This window comes from Magallana gigas, chromosome 8, assembly GCF_963853765.1.
Source record: "Magallana gigas chromosome 8, xbMagGiga1.1, whole genome shotgun sequence".
In the NCBI taxonomy this organism is placed as follows: Eukaryota; Metazoa; Mollusca; class Bivalvia; order Ostreida; family Ostreidae; genus Magallana; species Magallana gigas.
The window spans coordinates 3,819,922-3,843,848 of NC_088860.1; the positions used below are offsets into that span (position 1 = coordinate 3,819,922).

General features: G+C 33.3%; 2 protein-coding genes across 6 annotated transcripts; one reads left to right on the forward strand and one right to left on the reverse strand.

Moving 5' to 3' along the window:
- Nucleotides 1–3,481: 3,481 nt before the first annotated feature.
- On the reverse strand, nucleotides 3,482–17,215 carry LOC105317217 (transmembrane protein 164). 4 transcript variants are annotated; one of them, XM_066068975.1, is made up of 8 exons: nucleotides 17,057–17,213; nucleotides 15,336–15,427; nucleotides 9,223–9,283; nucleotides 7,709–8,080; nucleotides 7,193–7,309; nucleotides 6,753–6,831; nucleotides 5,993–6,093; nucleotides 3,482–5,650 (listed from the first exon to the last, which is right to left on the reverse strand). In XM_066068975.1, exons 4-8 carry the CDS (start codon nucleotides 8,048–8,050, stop codon nucleotides 5,354–5,356), a joined length of 936 nt encoding a protein of 311 aa, XP_065925047.1. In that variant the 5' UTR covers nucleotides 8,051–8,080; nucleotides 9,223–9,283; nucleotides 15,336–15,427; nucleotides 17,057–17,213; the 3' UTR covers nucleotides 3,482–5,353. The 4 variants fall into 4 exon arrangements, with proteins under 4 accessions (XP_065925047.1, XP_065925046.1, XP_065925045.1 ...); XM_066068974.1 differs by lacking the exon at nucleotides 15,336–15,427 and adding an exon at nucleotides 15,103–15,303 and having other exon boundaries at nucleotides 17,057–17,209; XM_066068973.1 differs by lacking the exon at nucleotides 15,336–15,427 and having other exon boundaries at nucleotides 17,057–17,215.
- Nucleotides 17,216–17,382: 167 nt separating this feature from the next.
- LOC105317219 (methylosome subunit pICln) lies at nucleotides 17,383–22,756 on the forward strand. 2 transcript variants are annotated; one of them, XM_011413795.4, is made up of 6 exons: nucleotides 17,383–17,586; nucleotides 18,307–18,443; nucleotides 18,951–19,064; nucleotides 19,304–19,381; nucleotides 19,892–20,026; nucleotides 22,323–22,756. In XM_011413795.4, the coding sequence occupies exons 1-6, from the start codon at nucleotides 17,435–17,437 to the stop codon at nucleotides 22,388–22,390; spliced, it is 684 nt and encodes a 227-aa protein (XP_011412097.2). In that variant the 5' UTR covers nucleotides 17,383–17,434; the 3' UTR covers nucleotides 22,391–22,756. The 2 variants fall into 2 exon arrangements, with proteins under 2 accessions (XP_011412097.2, XP_011412099.2); XM_011413797.4 differs by having other exon boundaries at nucleotides 17,385–17,586; nucleotides 22,326–22,756.
- Nucleotides 22,757–23,927: the final 1,171 nt, after the last annotated feature.

Below are 23,927 nucleotides of genomic sequence, written 5' to 3' on the forward strand. Positions count from 1 at the left end.
CTCAAACCAGAAGGAGACAGTTTTCCGACAACCATTGTGGTCACAGTTCTAGTGAGTGTTCTGGTGCTGGCGGCCCTGGTAACATCTGTGGCCCTATACTACAAGATGAAACGCTCGGCCAGGTAATAATGGATTTTTTTTCTCATAAAGTTCATAATATTATAAAAGTCAAGAAAGGAACATACTATAGTCTGTCCCAAGTTATTGCTTCCATCAATTTTTGATGATTTTGAATAAAATTACACATACATGTGAAAGAAATACAGTTGAAATCGTTAAAAGGGAATATATCCAAGATATCTTCGTTGAACAATTATCCATTTCCATCTCAGAAAAATTCACAGGAACGAAAACAGATTCCTTACGGAGATTTATAATGGGGAATGTTTACATCTTTTCTCCATTCGGAATACACTCGGAATACATCGCGCAATTTTTTAACGTTATCATTCGGGCTTATTAATGGCTGTTGCAATGCAAAATCTCCGTAGACTTTCAATTTCGGGATGTGTATTGAAACCTGAAGCGGTAGAGGGGGCGTTTCAAAACAGATAATCTGGACATTTTTTTATATTAGTGGATGAACGTAGTTTGAGCACAAAGGTATTTACTATTAATGAAATATCATGCAAAAAGTGGTGGAAGCAAAAACTCGGGACAGAGTATAGTACGTGTTTCTGGTATTTGAAATATGATTTCCGTCGATGATACTTGACAACATTAGCTCATATTGAGTGTACAGGAGCAGAATTTTAATGAAATGTGAATTAAACTAAATCTCAAAGGATTTTTTTATCCTAAAACTGTATCCGAATACATACAATTTTTCAAAAACGGTAGTCTATTAGTATTTTCTTGACTTTTTTTCAAAAAAATATATCAAATTTAATATACATGTACTATTGTGTGTATCTGGATTACTTTCACATAAATCCAGTTCATTTTCTGTAACTCACTTATGACCATTAAGTACCGCAGTGAAGTATCATCATTTAATAATTAAGGAATGAATATCATTAAATATCTAGTGTTTAATCGATTGTTTGTTTGTTTTCATTTTGTTGTGGGGGTTTTTTTTTTGCATTGACCACTATTTTTTTCTTTATCAATATATGTGGTTTAGTTTGTCTTTTTGAAAATATTCAATTTTTTTATTTAGTAAATGAATCCTTTCAATTCTTTGAATTATTGTGATCTCATAATCACATTTCTTTGTTTTACGGCTTTTCATTAAAATCAGAAACCTTCAAAAACATGGAAAATAGATATTAAAAAGTACCTTTAAAGTTTGTACCATCTATTGTGCACTGTGTGTGATAAGTGACGCGTTTCTTTAATCGCTGAACTCTTCGTGTAAACCATACCCTCGTTCTTTTATTAAAATCGTATACTCAAGTATTCAATAACATATAGATATGCAGATAGATTTTTGTTTTTGTATTGGATTTATGTGTTCCATTATTGATTACTCAAACTAATATGTACAATTAAAGTAAAGGTATATTACGTTTATATAAGTGTGTTTAACTAGAATGCTACCCATGTGTTGTTATATTTTTGCTAACATATAATTTTCAATTATTCAATTAATGTGTTCTTATTACATGTATCAAATATTCATCTAAAACAACTAATAAAAAATATGATAATTAATTTACTTTTATCTCTGTTTTCATTTAAGTGCCTCTCGAATGGAACATACAAGTTTGCTACCCCGTATCTTTACTCTGTCAGTGAAAAAATTCTCATATTTGGCTCTCCTACATTCCTGGATCCGGTTTTGTTGGGCTTTTGTTCATCTTTATTATTTCCTTGTACTTTCAAGCTGAAGTGAATAATTCCATTTCTTCTGTTTTGAGATTATCTTTCTCGGTCCTTTTTTTTCATTTCCAAGAATTTGTTAATATTTAAAGAGGACTTTGCAGAGCCATCAATCATTATTCCATTGAGCTAGCACCTCTTGAATGGAACTTACAAGTTTGCTTCTCTCTTTCTTTCTTTTTTTTTACTCTGCCACTGAAGCCTCATATTTGGCTCTCCTTCACTCCTGGGTTTCTGTTCGTCTTTCTAATTTTCGGAGATTTTCTTGCAGAAATGTACTGCACTTCTATTGTAAGGGGTCATCTTTCTTGATCTTGTATTATTTTTTTCAAAAATTTTTGAATTTCAAGACCTTGTACAGCTACCAAATGTTATTCCTTGGGTTAGCGCTACTTGACAGGATGACATAATATACTCCAACGTTCCTCACTATAAACATTAAAAAATTAAGCTTTTCATGGTCCATCTCTTGAAGTTAGTTTTGTGGGTGCCCTTTATTGCATAGGAAAGCATGTCGATCTGAATCATTCCTGATGCGCGGTTGAGCGACCTCTGTAAAACATCCCACTTAATTCATGTAATATATGAAGACTTAGTCTCGGATCCATTATGATAACTTGTCGAACTTTACTCGCCCATTTCTCTTAACTCTAGATTCCTCCCTTTGGCTACTTTAGTTTCTACTTCTCATCACCGGTTTTTTCTTCTTTAGATACTATTAAGTTATTCCAACTTATCAAAACAAATATTGGACATGGGTTGCCCTTTCCTTACGTTCACATCGAACTCGTGTTCTTTTTCTTCAGTATTCCAAATTAGTAAATGAAATGTTACTAAAATGTATTCTCTGTTATGGGACAACCCTCGGTTATGACTGATCCATTGTCGCAGGCAGCGGCCAATATGTACCACCCCTCCTATTTGGGGGAGAGCTACATATGGGGACTCTAGACCTTGAGATGGTGCGACATTGGCCCTACCACAATTCATGTACGGGAATACAACAGTGACATGATTTGAATGCCTTAAGTGTCTTGCCAAAAAAATAAAACTCGATATCCTGTGCTGAAAACCATCATCCCTAACATACGTCTCAGGACTTTGTACAACGTTTTCATGGTTGACATTTTTTCAAAAGAGAAGTGCATTTCAAGATACTAGTAGATCGATATATTTATATGAAGGAGTAAATTTAAAGCCATATGAGCTGCAATTTTCATGTTGAAATTTTTTTTTACGAAACGGGTTTTTCTTATAAAATTACCAAAAAAATCATGGTTTTAAATATCTGTAAGCTGTATTTTTGTGGGGAAAGCTGTTAACAAGCCTTTATTGTGGCAAAATTGAATTATTGTCGTCCTGTACAAAAATTGATTTGCTATATATTCCTTATAAGAGAAATCTTTCTTCTGACAAAAATTAATGAATTTTTCAAACTTTATTTACCATAAAAGTTTAAGTTAAATGCAGACTTATCATACTAGCAGGTTTCTGCAGGAAAATAAAATTCTAAAAATACAGCTCATATTGCTTTAAATTCTATACATTCTTCTCAGAACTCATGTGACTATACGAGCCCACAGGTATAAACAGTGTTTATAATAAATACTGGAATGTTGATAGCATTGTTTCTGTCTGATAAATTCAACAAAGGCAAATCTTTTGATTTTAAATATTTATTAAAATCACAGACAACAAGGGAAAAATAACACATTAATATAATAGGTATAAACTATTGGTTCTTAGCTCTTGTAGTCAGACCAAGTGAAAAATCTATGAAAATTCTCGTTGTATAATTTTTCAGACAGCTACAATTTCAAATTTCAATTCCTAAGCATGTGGAGCATGGTCAATTTCTTCTTGATGAACTTTTTGTCCCAAAATGTATCAAATTCATGGATATCTCCACTAATTACAGTAGTATTAAGTTTATACAATATATGATTCTGGTTACACAGCTCAATAACAAGAATAGTTAAATTACACACAATGGGGTAATACTATACAGGTCTCTCATCATCTTTTGGTCTGTGTTTATATATTCACCATAGGACTTTCGTAAAAATTACTTCAGAGAGTGAAAAATGTTCCTTAGAGAGACTTGTAGGAATGTTTAAGACAACAACATGTCCTTTGAAAAATACATAGTGTGAAATACTGTATAAATGTTATGAATTCAAATAATATCATTAATCAAAATAAAAATAAATTCAGAAAAATCAAAAAAGTAGTACTATTTCTACAGATATTGCACAAACCTGAACATAATTCATTATGCTAAAATGCTGTTAATTCAACACAAAAAAATGAATTTTTTTTGGAGTTTATAATACATATTATAAATTATACTATTATAAAATTCAACTAGGGTCTGTAAGCACACAAAGGTGTATTCCTTGTGGGAGTCCTACAGATTATAACTAATTCAAAAACATGCATTTTGACGAAATGACACGCGAAATCAACATCCATGTGAAGTTGTTAACTAACTAAAAGCATTTCCAAAGACGTATCTTAAATTCAATAACATCCTTCCTTGAAAGCTTTGAAGAAAAAAACTTGGACACATTGTTTAAACTAAATTCTACTTGTCTACCCAACAATTCTGTAATCCAAACAAAATCAATATATTAGAAAAGAATTTCAACATTAGTGCACCAGAAAAAAATAAACCAATAAAAAACATTTATCAAGCACTGATACAGTCTGTATACCTCTTATCAAGTACTATGTAGCTTGACTGTAGGTTACTATCAACTGCAGAATTAAAGCTATAATCAACTGTGTCCAAGTATATCTCGTATAAAACTGACAGTCATTTCCAACAGTTCAATAATTTTTAGATATACTAGTAGATTTTTTTGTCATTAAATTACATGAAAACTTGCACTTGCGTACTACCGGTAATTGGGTTCATAGCCTCAAACCCCCCACCCCCAATGAAAAAAGGTTTTGATTTACATCTCACATACCAAAATTACATAATAATAAATATTATTTAAAAATTTTCAATATCCCTAAATGCTAGAGGTTCCCACTTTCTCATGTTAGTTATACCATAGAAAACTTTCCCGTCAACAAATAATTTTTTTTTTTTACTTTTGATGCGTCAACTAATATACGTTCTCTAACCTACCAATTTATAGGGCATTGTCACATCAAATAAACTCTGTCCACTGTGCTTCATATACTGTCTAATAATATCCCAATCAGACAGCATTGGAAGGTTTGAAAGTTACATAAATAAACATTGTAGATTAAGAGAATTAATGCTTGTTATCTTAGCAAAGGAAGATAGCTTTTTTGAAAATTGTGAAAGTCCTCTACAGGTCCACTATGGAATTCACAGCAGCAACTGATGTTTTAACATCAACAAATCTGAAAACAGTGCAATTATTATATCCATCAAGTAAAGGATTAAAAATTCTGTAAATTTTGCCTCATCCCCCATACACAATGCTAATCACAAAATGTTATTAAAAACCTGTGTATAAAGTCAACGATAATAAGTGGTCCGTTAAAGCTAGGTTCCTCAGGAGGACTTGAGGTGTCCGTTGTTGGATGGGCGATCCCCATGACTAATCACTCCATTCTTCCCTCTGAGATTGTCCAGTGCGGGGGTCTCGGCACTCCAGTCTATACTAAACACAGACACCTCTTCGTCACGTGCGGAGGGGGTGAGGAATTGTTGTGACAGCCACGTGTAGAACTTGCCCACGGTTGGTATAAGTAGTGCCTGGTGAGTCATTGCACAGATTCTGTAGTACGGCCCATAGAACGGGTCTGACACCGCTGGACATAGCATGTTGTTTAGATTAACTAATGAGATCTGTAAAGTTTGAATAGGAAATATGAGTTGTCCTGATCAATGGCAAACATTTCTATAAGCAATAATGAAAGCATTGCATTCTATTTACATCTGCAATGATTACAAATGATTGTACTCTAGGCAACATCTGTAAATACATTGTTAAGTAATAAATGAAAACTTTTTTTTGGTATTTTTTTTAAACTGTAAAAATTGTAGTTAAAGCTTCATTTGTTCTCATTCTAATATTTTTTTTTGACTAACCATATTCATATTTTAATTGTATAAATGGATTTGTTCTTACAAGTAGACTTTAACAAGTTAATTTATTAGTAGAATGGCTAAGTATTTCCAAATACTTACATATGCTAGATACTGTACTGGTACGAAGTATATAATGTACAGGACTCCCATGGACACTAGAGCCCAGCTGAAGTCGTGAACAGGTTCAGCAGTGTAGGAACCTACAAACCACAGAAAAACATTATATGGCCTGAACTGTGAGTAAACAGTTGACGAAAGGAAAGATACATCATCAATGTTTTTGATTTAAAAAACTACAGAATGTGGGTTTATCTTGCCCGATATTAATTTTGCCATTACACAGTTCATATAGATTTCACCATGTTTTCAATCTGCCCTATCCAAGTTTCAGATAATAAGAAATAATTTGCAGTTATCATGGCCCTATTTTAAATGTGCCCACTGTCAATAAAGGCATTGGGGCAAAATCTCCCCTGTATATTTACAATATTTCCATAGTACCGTTATATCTTCGAATGTAAATAAGTTAACTGAATTAAAAATTGTTTTAATTAAAGGAATAGTTGTACATGTATATAAACGAAAGGGCATGTAGTAAGTGGCCAATGGCGATATTTGTAACCATATATGCAATGTATTGAGGAAATTACAGACAGAAAATCATGGCAGATGACCTTGTCAAGAAAAATTTATACCCGATGACCATGACAAATCTTGTTATTTTTATATGAAAGGAAATTATCTACCTAAAAAAACAATGGTTTAACTGCTACTGTTTGTGTTGCAAAAAATTTGATGAAAAAAACCCAGGTTCTTGTAAGAGTATATAGTACAGATTATCAACGACCATGTGATTTACCTCCAATTTTGAGTAAGTAGAATGGAATGACTAGCATCAGCAAATGTTGGATATAATACACTTCTGTCTCAAACGGCAACTGTAAAGTCAACAAATGTTGGATATAATTTACTTCTGTCTCAAACGGCAATTGTAGAGTCAATGTCTTTTTACCATCATTAAATGCATCAACAATTACATCATTTACTTATTAGTTATTGAAAGCAAAAATTTTACCAATCTAATACAATTATTAATCAAGTATTCTGAATATAATTTTTGGAATTAAAAATTAATTTCACAGACTTATTCTAAATATAACCTTAATAATAGAACATTTAATAAAAGATCTTACCAAACAAGAATTTGAATTGTAATCTTACTAAATGATTATCAAAAACAGAATCTTGCTTCAATTAATTTTGAATTTATCATAAAATCTTACCAATCGTGTGTCTTACCAATCGAGTATTTATTACAGGGAACAAGATGGCTATAGGAGCCCCCGTTAACATGTGTAGATGAAGCCGGAAAACTGTGGTAGTCAGTCTCCCTGAGGGTGCCGCCAGACAGAATATCTGAAACAGAGAAATAAAAAACTCTTACAAACTGTCAACGTAAATTAAATGAATCAGTACAGTTGTTATACAGTAAAAGACTTAGTCTACAGCTGTATATAGGATATCACAGGATCTTTTCTCTTCTTCTTTACATCATTATAAAAGGAACTTCGGGAGTTGCTGGCTTATCTTAATGACAAAAAATTTCCTTTCAATAATATATTGTGCAAGAGTAGAAATAATTTTACATCAAAAGTCCAGCTATTCTGATCATACAAACAATGCACTCATTTCAGTGGACTCCACTTTAAATCTATCTCTTACATTTACGCATTAGGAAGAAATTGTGACATTGTACATTCACACATGCTCAAATCAAAAAAGGAATACACAGCACATTTCATCGATTAGCCCTACCTGCATCATGGTTGCTACATGGCATGGATTAAGTATATAAATCATCTGCTTAGTAGCGAACTTGAAGCCCAGCTCGATGCCAAATATCAGACAATGAACCACTAAGAGGATTCGTTTTCCGACGGGATCTGGCAGGAGGATCGAGTTTTTTGGCAGAGTCAGGTGTGTGATGGCTCTGTACAAGATAAGACCTGCCGCTGCACAGCTAATGACTGTCTCAATGACTCGCTGCTTCACACTGATGAAATCCCTACACTCAATGCCTCCATTTCCTGCCAGGTCAAAGTTAACGCCACTGTAGGCCCAGGAAAATAGTCCTGTTACGTTTTCCGACTCCTCCATTGCTTCAGTCAACAAGCTGTCAGCAAAGTTCTGAAAAAAATAAGGTCAACAGATCAATAATACATTTCACACACAAATCTTTACAATGAGGAATATTTACATTTGAAAATATCCTTCCTTAAGCTATATAAACCTATAGAAAAGCAAAACTGTTCAATTCTCCCCAACTTTTTTTAACAGTGTATGACATTACACTGGTGACAGTATATCGCTTTCCTGCAGCATTACATGCATTCAAAAACATAAAAAAATTTCAAAAACATAAAAACATTTAAGGTTACCGGTAATAATTTTATGTTTGTTTTACCACGCTGCCCCACATGGTATCATTGAGTTTTCCAATAGAGCCATTTCTAATCAAAAGTACTGCATATTTTTAAAGAATTTTAAATACTTTGTCCAAAAAGCAGATCAATGAAAGGTAACAAAACTGATGCAATTGTCCCAAAATACATTAATTTGATGCAAAACACAGAAGCATACAGACTCAATTCTTAACGTTATTTGAGATGGTACAGACCCACTGCACATGAGAGCCATTATTTTCTCAAGTGAGCATTAAGGTCAGACATCATGTTCCTCAAAAATAATAATTTTTACTGGAACTCTTTATTACGAGGAGATATTAAAAAGATGCTCGGGGAACGTGTTGTCTGACCTTAATTTCTTGTATTTTACATGCTCATTGTACACATCATATTAACCTAAAATACCTAGAACATCTTATCAACTTACACAACGTTTTTTACAAATCAGGAAGTTATATCAAATTTCAGTTTCACAGAATTGAGAACAAATGAAGACGGAAACGGAGAAAGAGAGATTACCAGAAATTCAATGAAGGAAATTTTTAGGCAAAATAGAACTGGTACTCTTGTAGAAGTAATGATGAACAGCTGTGTACCAATGCTTAACAAGTCACCCCCCCCCCCTCAACCCATTCCTGAAGAGTCCAATTTATCACATTACAAAACAGCTGGCCTTAATCTGACCAATAAAACTGCCATCATGAAAAAAGATAAATCAGATTCATATTGTCACTGACTCACAAGTATTGTTCTTTTAATCCCTGTGACTTTTAAACTAACTATAAAAATGTACCGAGAATCAATACATAAAAAGCTGCCTGCAACATGACCTTTCTCCATAACTACCTGAATCACAAATCTTACCACTTGTTCTTATCTTCCTCATGTCGCAGGATGTGGTCAACTTCAGAAACTCTTGGTTCTCCTGAAAGAAAATGTAAAAAGTGATTTAAATAGCTTTTACAATTATCCTCCATAGCATGTAAGGTGGAACTCTGGTAGAAAATCATAAGACAGTGACACAGGTATCACAGGTATACAGGCATTATTCTACCGATATACTCTTCCTGACAAAGATATTTCAACACTTTTAAAGCAAAACCTTTAAATAGGAAATGATAAATAGGTGCATGACTTACAATGTGTTAAAATATATTTCACAATACATGTCATTTCATGTACACAAAAAAGATATAGTATTTAATCCATATGTGTAAAATTAAAGAGACTTTATCACTCACACTACAAAAATACATGTATTAAGAACTAAGGACAGAGCCATTATAATAAATGCACACCATTGATTAAGTTCATCAGCCAAACCAGGGTTTATCTGCCCATCTACTCACAAAGTTTAAAAACGGTTTTATTTCCTAGTGTAACAAGATCAGACAACAAGAGCACCTGGTACAGAGAGAGAGAGAGAGAGAGAGAGCAGGATTTCATTCAGTCTGTTTTGACAGCTAAGGTTGATAGAATTAGAACAGTAATGAAGTTGCTGTGACATTGTCGTTCCTTTAAGTTGATCTCTGATAGACAAGCATCTCATCAACTATATAGCAGTGTGCTGAACAGCATGACAAACCTTCATAAATTAACACACCTGTTAGGAACTTCAACACTTAGATCTACACAACAACTGTTTACATTATACATGTGTATAGCAGAATAGGAGAGTTTTTACTCTTTAAAATAAAATTTCAGTCAAAATCAGAAGCATAACAAAGCAAATAATAAACCCAATAACAAAAAACAAACCACAGCTCGCACTGAATTAAATGAACATTGAAGACTTCTGAAAATCCAGTGTATTCTCTCAATATTCATCCACTTCTATGACTGTTTCAGTCTTTGAAGTAAATGAATATCGGAATACTGTAACATATACCACGCGTTCTTTACCATCTCTGTAATGCTGATGGATGAAGTACACTCTACAACATACTGCCCAAAAATGTAGTAATAACGTGTTTATACTTATCTGAACTAAGTACCTCGTTAATTAGACAGCAGACTTTACATCTACACATAGTGTATGGTTGATATATAATGGATCATTTATAGATTTTGACTGAATCTTTAATTCTCCCTGACCTGTGAAAATCTTGGCCCCATCTGTCCGCAGGGATCTATGGTCCCACTCCATAAATAGTTCATCTGTAGCAGCACCCGTTATTGATTATCAATATTTTGGCATCTCACACACAAAAACTACATTATGCCACAGAATAACGATAAAACAGGGGCTCCTGCTCCTAACAAAGGGAGACAAGCCCATAATCTATAATCCTGTGTCAGAATTGATTGGGATTCATTTTACACCTCAATATGTCCACTGTTTACATATTATTGAACTTTTTCTTTCAAAAATGAGAGAGAAAGACAGAGATGGGTGATTCTCTTATTTGCATGGGCATGTTGACTGAATTAATGAGATATATCCATACCCTCATTCTTATTTTAATGAACATGTGCATTAATTGTAAAGATGTATTTAAATTTATCAATAGAGATTGTAGTCAAATAACAATGCTACTTCAAAGAAGCTTTGTTCTCTTATGCAACCTGCCCTCTTTGTTTACAAATACATCCATTCAAATCATCTTTTTAACAGTCATAACCGAGTTCATTCATCTAATAATAATTATATAGTTGCCTTTGATCAATGCAAACATAAAGTTTATGCCTGATTGAATAACTATGCTGATCAGTTAATCTCCAAATGTATTTCAAGATGCCCTCATTATTGGGTACCTAACTTCTGGGCATTATTACAATAAATGCAGGCCCCAGCCAGTTTAATTGACCCCATTTTTACCACTTGATTATAAAGTCAGTCAGCTGACTATACGAAAAAAGAAATGCTGTGTTCAAAGTATAGACCTTAGATACATAAACAAAAGATGCATTGTTTGAAATAAATTTGGATCAGTGGAGTTGGTTTACTTTTACAATATAGTTAAATGTGCTTCTATAGTCATTGATTTCAGAGCCATGAAATTGACCTGTAAGTAAATGCAAGACATTCTTTTCTTTTAAGTTTTAAAAAACCAAGATAAGCCTTAAACATAGACAATGAAATCAAACGAAGGTATAATCTGCTAAATATAGGTTTCCTTTTAGATGTTTTGCACGCTTCAGTGAGACTGGCCTATAAGGCATTCGGTACTTTTATTTTTAAATCTTACAGAGAAACCATAAATGGCAGTTGCAATGGTTTAAGATTTCTGAACAATCAGAGACAATCAATATATTCTGCCAAACACAGCAATGACCTACCCAAGAGATTCATAATCAGTTTAATAATGAGCTGTCTTACAGACAAAACAGAGAAATTTCAAAATGTACGAACTATCATTTCCTCCTAAAGCTGCAACATTCACAAACATAAAAATGTACTCAATATGAATTCAAACTTAAGTGTTACATTGAATTATGAGCCATCCTACGTTACACAAAGCTCTTCACCATTAGAGACTTCCTCTTTGCTCCAGGAAACAGGAACAGAAGACCACATGCTTTACTTTTCAGATACAGGATCTGGTCAATTCCTTGTTTCACCTGCACAAACTTATAAATGTAATAGCTGCAATGATTCTGAACTTATTTATCTAACTAACTCGATCTACATCAACATTACTCTGACTAGGGCAAGCTCTAAGTTTGTTTAATTATCTATGTGTAACATCCTATTCTCTTTTGAGAAGTGGATGTAGGCTAAGAGAATATGTAACATCCATGAAAGAAACTGCAGGCTCAGATTATAACCCACTTACCAGGTACTAATAACATTACAAATACTTATGTCTACCATTACTTAAGGTTACTACCGGTACATGGATAGTAAAGATTCTATAGAATGACTGTCTTCTCCTTACCCATCTTTCCTCTCTCCACTGCCTGTATCCTGTGTTATCTATGTGATCATCAATATAGATCTATATATAAAACATAGATGTACAAGTAGTGAACTACAAGTAGTAGGGAGAGGGTGGATGGTCACTCAGGAACCCTCACAGTGAAGCAGCTGGTCACTGGTCTAGAATCATGTGTACAGGGGTAGGGGTTGGGGGTGCTACAGCATTATTGATATGTTTATGATGTACATGTAGAGCTGTACAGTGTAGGCTTCATCTGGCCCTAAGGCAATAAAACAGAGACAGGCTCACTTCTTCTTTTTGTATACTAAATACAGCTTATATCTTTTTGTAAAAGGTCATGAGATTCTGAAGTACATGTTATGACAAAATCAGAGTTGGGGTCAATTACTTTGAAAAGTAATTAATTACTTTCAAATACATTGACAATTTTATCAATTACTTGCAATTACAATTACATTGATTTTTTAAAATGTAATTAATTACTCTCAATTACTTTGATAAATGTAATTAATTACATTTCAAATACTTTAGTTTTATTTTTTTAAATCTTGAGAACATATACATATATTAATGACATTAAGATATACAGGACCATATATATATACTGTTATTTTTTAAAGGTTGTATAGTTCAGTTCAGATCAGATTTCTTGAAAATTTTCTTTAACATTAAATTCATTAAGTATCGTTGAGTTCATTTTTGGTTCTGAATAATATTTTCTCTATAGTGAATTAATTTTTATTCACATATCAAAACTATGTTTATTGAGAAAGTACAACTTTTGGCAGTACAGCATATCAGTATATAAATAATAATTGCTATAATTCACAAGAATGAGATATGTTGATTCCCTTGAGTCTAAAATCCGTTCAGTTCAGTCTAAAATCAATTGGGGTTCTTGGGTATTGGAGGAGTTCACACCTCCACAAAATTAGATCTTTACCTATTGCTCTGGGCAGTGTGTCATACTGTATAAACATATGAAACATTATGGGACATTTAATTATTGTATAAACAAAAGTCCATGCCAAACATGTATAAAATCTATTTATCATTATAAGACACCTTTATTATATCTTAAACTTGGAGAAAAGTAATTGAGATGTAATTGAAAGGTAATTGAAAATACACAATATTTTTGGAATGTATTTAAATACATTCAATTACTTGTAATTGAAGACAGACTCAATTACCAATTACTTTGAAAAATGTAATTAATTACACTCAATTACAAATACTTTTTTCAATTACCCCATCCCTGGACAAAATGTGACAGATAAAAACTCGATACCATTAAATATAGGTGCTCTCATTTGTTGGACTTTGTTCATGTTTGTATTCATCCCATACAAACCAAGTGTACTTTGTTTTGTGTGTCAAGGAAGTTATCATGACAACTTCAACGTTTGAATGTGTTATCGTACTAAGCACAAATAAAAATTAAGGAATGCAGAAATCAAAATAGGAAATATGTGAACCTGTAAAATACAATCCTGGTCATGCAGTCTTACACATATTTATAATTTTTAACAAAAGATAAGAATTGAAATTTAAGTCACAACGATTTACATGGATATAAATTAATAATCATGATTAAAGACTATGGAGCTGAATTCCGTATTTAACAAAGGAATTCTGTACATTCGTGCCAAAAACTGAACCATAAAACTTTTTTTCTATATACATCCTGAATCCATCTCTCCATTCATCTACATTTGTTTGGTATTTTAACAAAAAAATCTGTCCACATTCACTGTTAAAGGACAACAATCTCTGAGAAAAGATTTTTAATTGGATTGCATGGCATGACATTACAAGAAAAGACAAACAAGCACTATAATTGTACATGTGTTACAACACCGTCTTATGCTTGGAGTTAACCTGTGACAGACTGCGGTTCCATCAAGGGGGAGTCAAAGACACTGCTTAACAGTTAACACCACACACAGAAACCAGCTACTTACAGGAATTAGAGACACCAGCCGGTTTGGAAAATCAAGGGTCCACAGAGGCATGTGAGAATTACAAGTACCGGTACAATCAAAGATAAAGCCATTGATAAATTGTACAAGTACATTGTACAGTTCACCTATTTTCCTAATGGACCATTTTTTTTAGCCCTATCACCAGAATTTGAATCAAACAGTTCTTTTTTAATACTGTGACCTATTTTGTTCTTGTACCCTGATCACTTCAAGGTTTCCTTTAAATATTTCATATTCTCTGTGCAGCTGCTGGATTAGTTATGGTTACATTACCATCTTCTTTCACTAATAATTTACTTTCAATGTTTGGTTTGCACTATGTTGCCTCTCTTCAATACAATCAATATGCACTCCCCACAAACCGTGCTACCATGTAGCTCAGTTGTGCAGAACAAGGTGAGCAGACAATGGTTCTACAAAAACCTATCGCTTTGAAATTCTCCTATACCTTCTCTCCATCCCCTTTTTTCTTTCCCTCACCAAAACCACATGTAATGATTGCAACATTTTAGTCATAAGAAGGAAAGACATAATTTGACTCTGGTGATTTTTAACATAAACAATCTATGATAACTAACTTCTTCTCAGAAACCAACTAATATTTCTGGGGTTTAAATTTTAGTTTTTTTAGAATAGGTTTTTTCAATTATAATACATTCAGTTGTGGTGGTTGCAGGTCTGAGGAAACTGCCTGCACGTAATGTAGCTGTCAAATTATGGCAGAGTCAGGGTTTTTAGAAGATCATTGGAATTCATTGATAAGACAATTCTTCAACTTTTTCAACTCTTAAAATAGTCACAATAAAAAAAGGATAAAGCAGTATTATGTAATATAAAGCACTGAGCTGCAGTAACCATTAATGAATTCTTTTGTTTACCATCATTCGACATCCAATGGAGGATTTCTCAGTCACAATGACACAGCCATCTTTACTTCATGGTAATCCATATCTCTGCGGGGCACCAAGAACCACTGAACTGCCAGATCTACAGCTTAATTTTGCTAACATTCACCACAAGATGGTCGCCTTGGGAAGCTCATTCAAAGGAGCATCCCAAACTGAGATTCAAACCTGTATCTAGGGACAAAGAAACTTAAGAATCACTGTACCATTTCAGCAGAGTAAGAAGCCATTTCTGCTAATGATCTCCAACAGCCCATTGGACGGGATGCAGTTGTGGGCAGCAGTTGTGGGCGAGGGACTTCAATAAATAGATTTACTTTGATTGAATCTGTACAATCTGATCGAAATACAGTTATTTTCATAAATCATGGACAGAATTGTGGTTTGTTAATTTGGAGGAAGGAAATCACCCTGTGTCCAGAAAATCACAACATTTCACCGATATAAAGCAAAAGCATCCATACTTTTGCATCACTTTATTCAAAAGCATATTATACTCTGTCCCAAGATTCATATTTTGCTTAATTACTCCATATTCAATTATACCTCAGAGTTCAAAGTTGTTCATTCAAAAGTATGAAAAATTTCCAAGATTTCTCTTATGAAACATCCCCTCAAGATCATCTGGCTCAATACACAGCTAAAAATAAAGGAGACTACCAGGTTTTTGTATTGAACAGCACCCAGATCATAAAATGAAAAATTGGGCAAGGTAATCTGATTGACTTCCAAAAGGGGATAAGATGTCAACAATTCCCATTAAAATTCTCCATATGTGTGGCTTTTTCCGAGTGAAAAATCATAATGTTTCAATGAACTGATCTTGGATATTTTTTCTTTTATCAATTTCAATTGCTCTTCTTTCACAGGTATGTGTATTTTTATTAAAAGTTGTCCAAATGTGCTGCATAAATATCTTGGGACAGACTTAAGTGCATTGCACTTACGCAGCTGGAAGTGTCAGTATGCATACATGTACAAACTGGTACACATATTGATTACAGACTAGCATTCAACGTTCATTGTTGATGATTATATATAGACCGTGATGCAAAATTAAGATACGGATACATTATTCAAAGCCGGTTTAAATTGTGTACATGAATTACATTAACTGCCTGAATGTAGCACTAAAATATATCTTAACAAACTCGAAGTAGAATACTTTAAAAAAGTATCCTCACATACAGCTGATTAAAATTAATGCTGCTCACAATAGGCTCAATGCACCCTCTTTCCAAAATTCAAAATTTTTCATGATATGTCTTTGTGTTGCATTACCCAAATATTAGGATTACATCACTGATCAAAGTTTTATAAGAATTCTCATTATAAATATTGAGTAAAATTTTGAGTATCCTAGTAATATACGTAGAAAGTCTTCAGTTAATAGTTACAACAAGTCAAGCAAATTTTTCCTGATGTTTTTCCATTACAAGTAATAAGTTCCTTGTAGTGGTTTTGAATGCTTGATTTATACAAATTGCATAGACAATGACATTGGAGATTTACAGAGAATCTGTACTTAATGTTGGTGTGTTCTCTTTTGAGAAGTGGACAGGCATAGCCTACCTCCACGAAGTGGATACACTAGTAGGCTATGCCTGTCCACTTCTCAAAAGAGAATGTGTGTTGATGCTGTTAGGGAGGCAGGTTATCATACAAAAGAGGATTTCCTTTCCAATAATAACATTCAAATTCAAAACAGCTGCTGCAGCTGATGAAATTAAAATAAAAAAGTTTCCTTTCAAATTCACCATCCTTCGTAAAGAAAGCTTTAATAAGCATTATGCTGAAAAGCTAACAATAGTATTTATTCAATCGAGCACATCCACTTAAATTGCTTATATTGACAAAATTATGTACACGTTATACAATCAGATCGCAGCACTAATATTCAAGAAGCCAATGAACCTTGACAACTTACCTTATCTGCAGTGATTTAAATTTCACTGTATGGTAGATGTCAATGAAATCCCTTTCGGTGAATTAAACGACCCTTATACTTGTGTACTTTTGAGTTATATTGACACTGCATAGGTGGCGCATCACTACCGGATCATGGCGCCGGATGTGGTGAGAAGGCTTCAGTAATCATACAAGGTAGGGTTATTGACCAGATTGAAAAAATTCCATTTGAGCATCAAAATTAATTCAGTATACGACTAAAACCTAAAATTTTAATTTTCCACGATAAACAACCTTCATTAAGAGTAAAGATATTAATCCGCTTTGTTGCAAAGAAAGGATTTGATTGGCTAAAAATTAGGTGATTCCCCAAACGTGAGGTAAACGATGAGGGAAAATGCCATGTGTTTTGACTGAGGAAGCTAACCGAAAAATGTTGTTGACAGCTCTTGACGTTCCAACGGAAGGGGTGAGACATGTACAAGACGAAACAGTCGCTTATGTGGAGGATGACAGTCAAGGGAACGGGTCTTTGTACATAACAGACAAGTAAGTCATTATGCTGTATCTGTAACCCGAATTTTCTTAATTTTTTGTAAAATTAAAATAAATGTGACAATTAAACGAAAAGGAGTATTTAAAATGTATAATATATACAACAAGTGTTTATTTATTTGTATGGAATTATTTTTAGATTTCTTCCATGCTTACTTTCTATTTATAATTGGTGTCAAATTAAGAGTGCTAACCTTTTCTAAGATGAGAAATCCCAGACACAAACCGGTGTTGCTTAATTACCTAATTTTAATTATGGAATTATAATATTTGATTGACCGTTAAGAAGCTGGAACTCTTTAAAAACCTGGCGTTTCACTTAGATCAGGGTTTTTATAATCTAAACAGCTAAATATACCTAACGAAACGAATCAAATCACAATAAAGGAATCATTTAATCAAACCTTGATTAAACTTAATAGATGATTGTTTAGAGCTAAAAAGAGTAATCCTCAGATTTGCTTGCCAACAATACTGGGACTATCAATAACATTAGTATAGCATCTTCATCAGATCTTAGATCAGTTCCTTGTAACCTCCAAGTCTAGTCTAAAGTTTCAGCGAAAATTTCATTCAAGAGGAAATTTTGTATGTCCAAGTGGTTTACCAATATTCTAATCTTGATTGTGATTTTTTTTAATAGGGTAATAAGGCTTAGCTCTAATATTTTAGTTTATCCGAGTCTTGCAGTATATCATAATTTGATGATTTCAGTGTGGTAACTTGGAGAAACAGCAGTGGACAAGGGTTCTCCCTGCAGTATCCCTCCATCAGCCTCCATGCCGTCTCAAGAGACCTTAATGCATTCCCACATGAGTGTCTTTTTCTAATGGTGGATGGGAAACTCTCAGGTAAGCTTGCCAAGAAATGATACATGATAGTGGTCGCACAATAACTGTGGCCTATAAATTTATGATAACATCACGGAGGCACATTCATGTCTCTGTGGGAGAGCTTAGATTCTTATGTCATGAGATGTTTTGTAGCTAAAGGGGGTTATGTAAATTTTTTCTGCAATGATCACTACCTTCATAACCCGCATGAATTATCAAAGAAAACATTTTATTGTTTATATTTACATCTTTCTTTTAACACATTATTAAATTGACTGTAAAATGTAAGTGAAATTTAATAAATTACTGTTCATGTACATAAGAAGGTTAGCTAAAACAAACAGCCAAATCGTCTCCTATGGGAATTTGAGTCTTACATCATGATTATTTCGTGCAGTCCATGATTTTTCTTAGGACGCTCTAGGTTTCAACCAATCGATAAACGGAGCATGTAGATTTCAGCACTGTAAGTTTCTACGGCTGTTCTGTAATGGATGTAATATGACACTGCATTAATTTTTGTAGATGATGCAGACCCCCGACAGAAATCCTCAGATGATGAAGATGAAGTAGTGGGGCCTTTTGAGGGGGATACTGCCACTACAGAAGTCCGATTTGTCCCCGCTGACAAGGGAGCTTGTAAGTACATTGCAATAAAAGCAGAATCCATTGTAAAATTATTTTTCTTTGATTTTTACATTATTTCATCTAAATTCTAATGACTTGGTTTTTTCTTATAAAGAAAAGGTCCTTCAACTATGAATATATAAAAGCAATCATAATATGTTCTTTGAGTTTTCTTTCAACTGGTATTGTGGTATGTTTGTACACACAATCAGTTTGTCCTCTGACACTGTAATTTGATTTTGTTGTCTCAGTGGATGCCATGTTTAATTCGATGTCCGACTGTCAGGCCCTTCACCCAGACGAACAGGACACAGACTCGGAGGCTGATGGTAGGACTTTGTTTACCTCTCTTCCTAAAGATTAAAAGATTGCTTGTATATAGAGTATTTTCTCTTTAAACTGGTGGAGGGAATTGCAGTATAGATATATCCAAGATGAGATTCAGTTCTGAACATACTTTAGAACAACCCTTTATTTCCTATGTTTCTAAAGTAATGATAAAAACTCTAGCTTTTTATTCTAGCTGACCATAATATCATTTTTAAAGGACTCTCTTTGCACTGTTTAAATGAAAAAATAGTCAACAGTAATCCAAGTTAATATTCTGAATGTCATGTTGATTTAGAAAATAACGTGAAGAATGTCACATAGAAATACAGCTATTGTACCGGTATATTAGAAGATGTTCAGTTTCTGTTATTTTTTAAAATCAATATTTATCATGTTTTGTAAAGGAGAAATTAAGTTTTATTAAACCATTTTGTTGATATCTCTATGTATTTCATTACCCCATAAGTATTGCTTTGAATCTGTATAAGTGCTTATAACTCTTCATTCAGATTTTGAGGCCAATTATTACGAGGGCATGGAAGGCGAGGACAACTTAACTCCTGAGGGACAGAGGACACTGGAGCACCTCGAAAACTTGCTCCTCAACGGACAGGGACAGGGAGACGGACAAAACCGCCCTAACGGTCAGTCAATCACAACAGTTATAATAAAACATGGATTTGACTTTTTTTATGGCGTCGAGCGAAGCTCGAAAGCCATCTAGGGATCGTACGTCCGGAAGTTACATTTTTAGGAGCCAAACAACTCAAATGAGTGCAAAGTTTTCGTATGTGTTTCAAGAAAAATAGATGACATACTTCAATTTCGAGCAGAACTGTACGTCAACAAAACAAGTTTGCAGATTCGAAATGGTTGCCGTCTTTAAAAATGTTCACATTTTATTGAAAACAATATGTCTCGGTTTCAGCGGATGAATACACTAGCACCGAGACACATGCGATAGCTGGGCTTACATACTCAATTTGGTTATGAAATGTACTAGCCTGCAAAATAGATGATTTTGTATCCATATCGAAAATTGACAATAGACAAATGTTTGATCTTGTAGAAACAAAACTTCCTAATCGAGCGATAAGTACATCTACATATACCAACTAGTGAACTACTTTCACTTTGTAAACAACGTGAATGGGTGCTTTCTTTTATCTACCCCCGATCTTTTCGGCCCGTGTCATTTGGATCCTTGTGAATTTTAGATGAAATTGATAATAAGAGACAGAGTGGTTATCAGCAGTATACAATATATAGAATTAAACACAATAATAATTTAAATATTTATTTCCATATAAATAGAGAAAAAAAATCTAAAAAATTTTTAACTCCTAAGATATTACTATAAACTTAAATTTTCAATTGAAATTCAAAACTTTTTAAGAATTAGGTGAGCAAATTTGTAATGAATTGTAATTTTATTAGTTATGTGATGAATAACATTTTCTATTTTTTGTGAAAAAATTTTTTTTTGATAATTTATGTAAAACAAAATACCAGCTTTTGAACTTGGTCATTTTTTGGCAAAATATTGCATATAGGGTACCATCATTGTATGGATAAGTCCTCCTACAGTTTTCAAAATAGGAAGTTGTTCTTCTGCAGATCAATTAAACATATATCAGAGGTATGCATATTGCTAGGATTTTGATTTTCGATTATTTATGAAAAAAATACCAGCTTTTGAACTTAGTCATTTTTTGGCAAAATATTGCATATAGGGTACCCTCATTGTACAGATAAGTCCTCCTACAGTTTTCAAAATAGGAAGTTGTTCTTTTGCAGATCAGTTATACATATATCAGAGGTATGCATATTGCTAGGATTTTGATTTTCGATAATTTATGAAAAAAATACCAGCTTTTGAACTTTGTCATTTTTTGGCAAAATATTGCATATAGGGTACCCTCATAGTACGGATAAGTCCTCCTACAGTTTTCAAAACAGGAAGTTGTTCTTTTGCAGATCAATTACACAGATATCAGAGGTATGCATATTGTTAGGATTTTGATTTCCGATAATTGATGAAAAAAATACCAGCTTTTGAACTTAGTCATTTTTGGCAAAATATTGCATATAGGGTACCCTCATTGTACGGATAACTCCTCCTACAGTTCTCAAGATAGGAAATTTTTCTTTTGCAGATCAGTTATACATATATCAGAGGTGTGCTTATTGCTAGGAGTTTGGTTACTGATAATTTATGAAAAAAAATTGCTTGTATTTTGGTTACTGATAATTTATGGAAAAAAAATTAAGTCATTTTTTGGCAAAATATTGCATATGATATAGCGTACCCTCATTGTACGGGTAACTCCTCTTACAGTTTTCAAGATAAGAAGTTGTTCTTTTGCAGATCAATTATACATATATCAGAGGTGTGCATATTGCTAGGATTTTGATTACTGATAATTTGTGAAAAAAATACCAGCTTTTGAAGTTAGTCAATTTTTAGCAAAATATTGCATATAGGGTTACCTCATTGTACGGATAACTATTCCTACAGTTTTATAGATAAAAAGTTGTTCTTTTGCAGATTAATTGTACATGTATCAGAGGTGTGAATATTTTTAGGATTTTTATTTCTGATTATTTATGAAAAAAATACCAGCTTTTGAACTTAGTCTTTTTTTAGCAAAATATTGCATATGAGGTACTTTATTTCACTGGATATGGGTTGACATGGATTATGGATACAGTTCACATATAAAAAGAAAACCCAGTTAGCTGTCTCATTGACAGCTTTTCACTTGTTTAAAAAATTATTTAGGTTTTTACTCTTCAAAACTTTAACTCGACGCCATTGTGGCCCTTCAGGCCTTTGATTTTATAATTTTGAAGGTTTAAGATACCATCAAAGGATGGAATTATTTATCTAATTTACTAAATCTAAATCTAAAGGTTGACCTTTTCATAACTATCATTTAGCAGGTAATGAAGAAAACACAAATCAGATGGATGAGGACCAGTTTGCAGATGCTGATGAAATGCAGTGAGGAAAACAAGAGCTGAGAACCAGTTAATATGAATATGATGAGATTCCTTTGATGGAGATAGTGACAGCTTAGAACAAGTTGTGAATTCTGAGGAGAGACTTGCAGTTCTAAGAAGACACTTAAATTCTAAGGAGAGACTTACAGTACACTGAATGTTCTTGTGAGCAGAATGAGATGTCCCTGCTTGTTTTCAGAAATGTAATACACAGCCCTGTGATCAAACTGTCGTCAAAACATTAACGTATTTTCCCGGACATAGAGGATCAGGGAAAAGATGTTTCTATTCCACTGTCATATTTCATTATTATGTAGATACAATACCTGTATATACAATAATTAGTGCATAATAAAAACTTTTATAGATTTGCCACGTAGTTCTTTGTGAGGACAAGTGCATGTCCTTTTCCTATAGCCGTATTATTTGTGGAAGCTGTGTTTGTAAATCTATTTACGTATTTATCTTATACATGTAGATGGTTTATTAGCTTTGGTAAAGAGACCTGTAATTTTTATCTCTCTGTATTCCTGACATCGTCCTTTGCAAAGTGCCAATCATCTGAGCCATCTCAGAATCTAGTTATGCATTGGTTCCCGAATTACTCCTGCTCCTGACACTTGCTTGGAAATCAAAAGTTTTTCTTGGTAAAAAAAAAATTTAAAGCAACATAATTGATTATTGTCAATTTCATGGTCTATTTTCCATCTTCAAGGAAGTAGAGCTCCACTAGATTTGAATGATTTTTAGTTGATCAAATCAGTCGATCAATTAAGTGCCGCTGATTGGCTCAGACAATTGAATCTGTCCTCAAATCTCATAACTCTAAATATTACAGCATTGCTTATCATACTTTTCAAAGTACATGTACCACGGACCTGTACTGAATTTAATAATCAAATTTTTTTAAGTGAACATAGTATTAAAGTTTCCCAAAAATATGCCTTTGACCCCCTCTGGCAATCTTAAATATTCCTGCTACCTGCTGATATGGATTACTAATATGTAAATAAAAAAAATATTTCTACAATGGTTGCAACCTTATATGTCTTTGAACTAACAATGAAAGCATTTTACTGTCCACAAATGTATTGGTCAAATCCCTTGTGCTTTCAAACCGAAGCGTTGGATCAAACTACATATCCCCCTACTCCTGCAAGTACAATAATTTATCTTCCCAATACGATCCCTTAGTTTCATTTGTTACATGGCACCAAGTGTGAACCTTTACCATGCTGGAGTGGACATTAGCCAAGTATAACTGTTCTTTGTCACAGAAACTTGCATGTCCTTCATTTCTGCATATCTTGTTCTATGTGAAAGAATCAGTCACAGAAACTTGCATGTCCTTCATTTCTGCATATCTTGTTCTATGTGAAAGAATCAGTCGTTCAGATATACCAAACTTTTTCTTATTTGACTTATTTGACTGATGGATCAGGGAAGTTACCACTTTATTTTTTATATGACCTACTAACATTCATCACAATTATAGAACATAATTATCGCACATCCCGTAATCATGCTTGTGACCTATATACT

Coding starts and splice junctions, on each gene's coding strand:
- LOC105317217 (XM_066068973.1), bottom strand. CDS start 8,050: ATGGAGGAGTCGGAAAACGTAACAGGACTATTTTCCTGGGCCTACAGT. Junction 7,310..7,708: donor ATGTAGCAACCATGATGCAG/GTAGGGCTAATC, acceptor TCTCTGTTTCAG/ATATTCTGTCTGGCGGCACC. Junction 6,832..7,192: donor CTGTAATAAATACTCGATTG/GTAAGACACACG, acceptor TTGACTTTACAG/TTGCCGTTTGAGACAGAAGT.
- LOC105317219 (XM_011413795.4), top strand. CDS start 17,435: ATGCCATGTGTTTTGACTGAGGAAGCTAACCGAAAAATGTTGTTGACA. Junction 18,444..18,950: donor GGTGGATGGGAAACTCTCAG/GTAAGCTTGCCA, acceptor TAATTTTTGTAG/ATGATGCAGACCCCCGACAG. Junction 20,027..22,322: donor CGGACAAAACCGCCCTAACG/GTCAGTCAATCA, acceptor ACTATCATTTAG/CAGGTAATGAAGAAAACACA.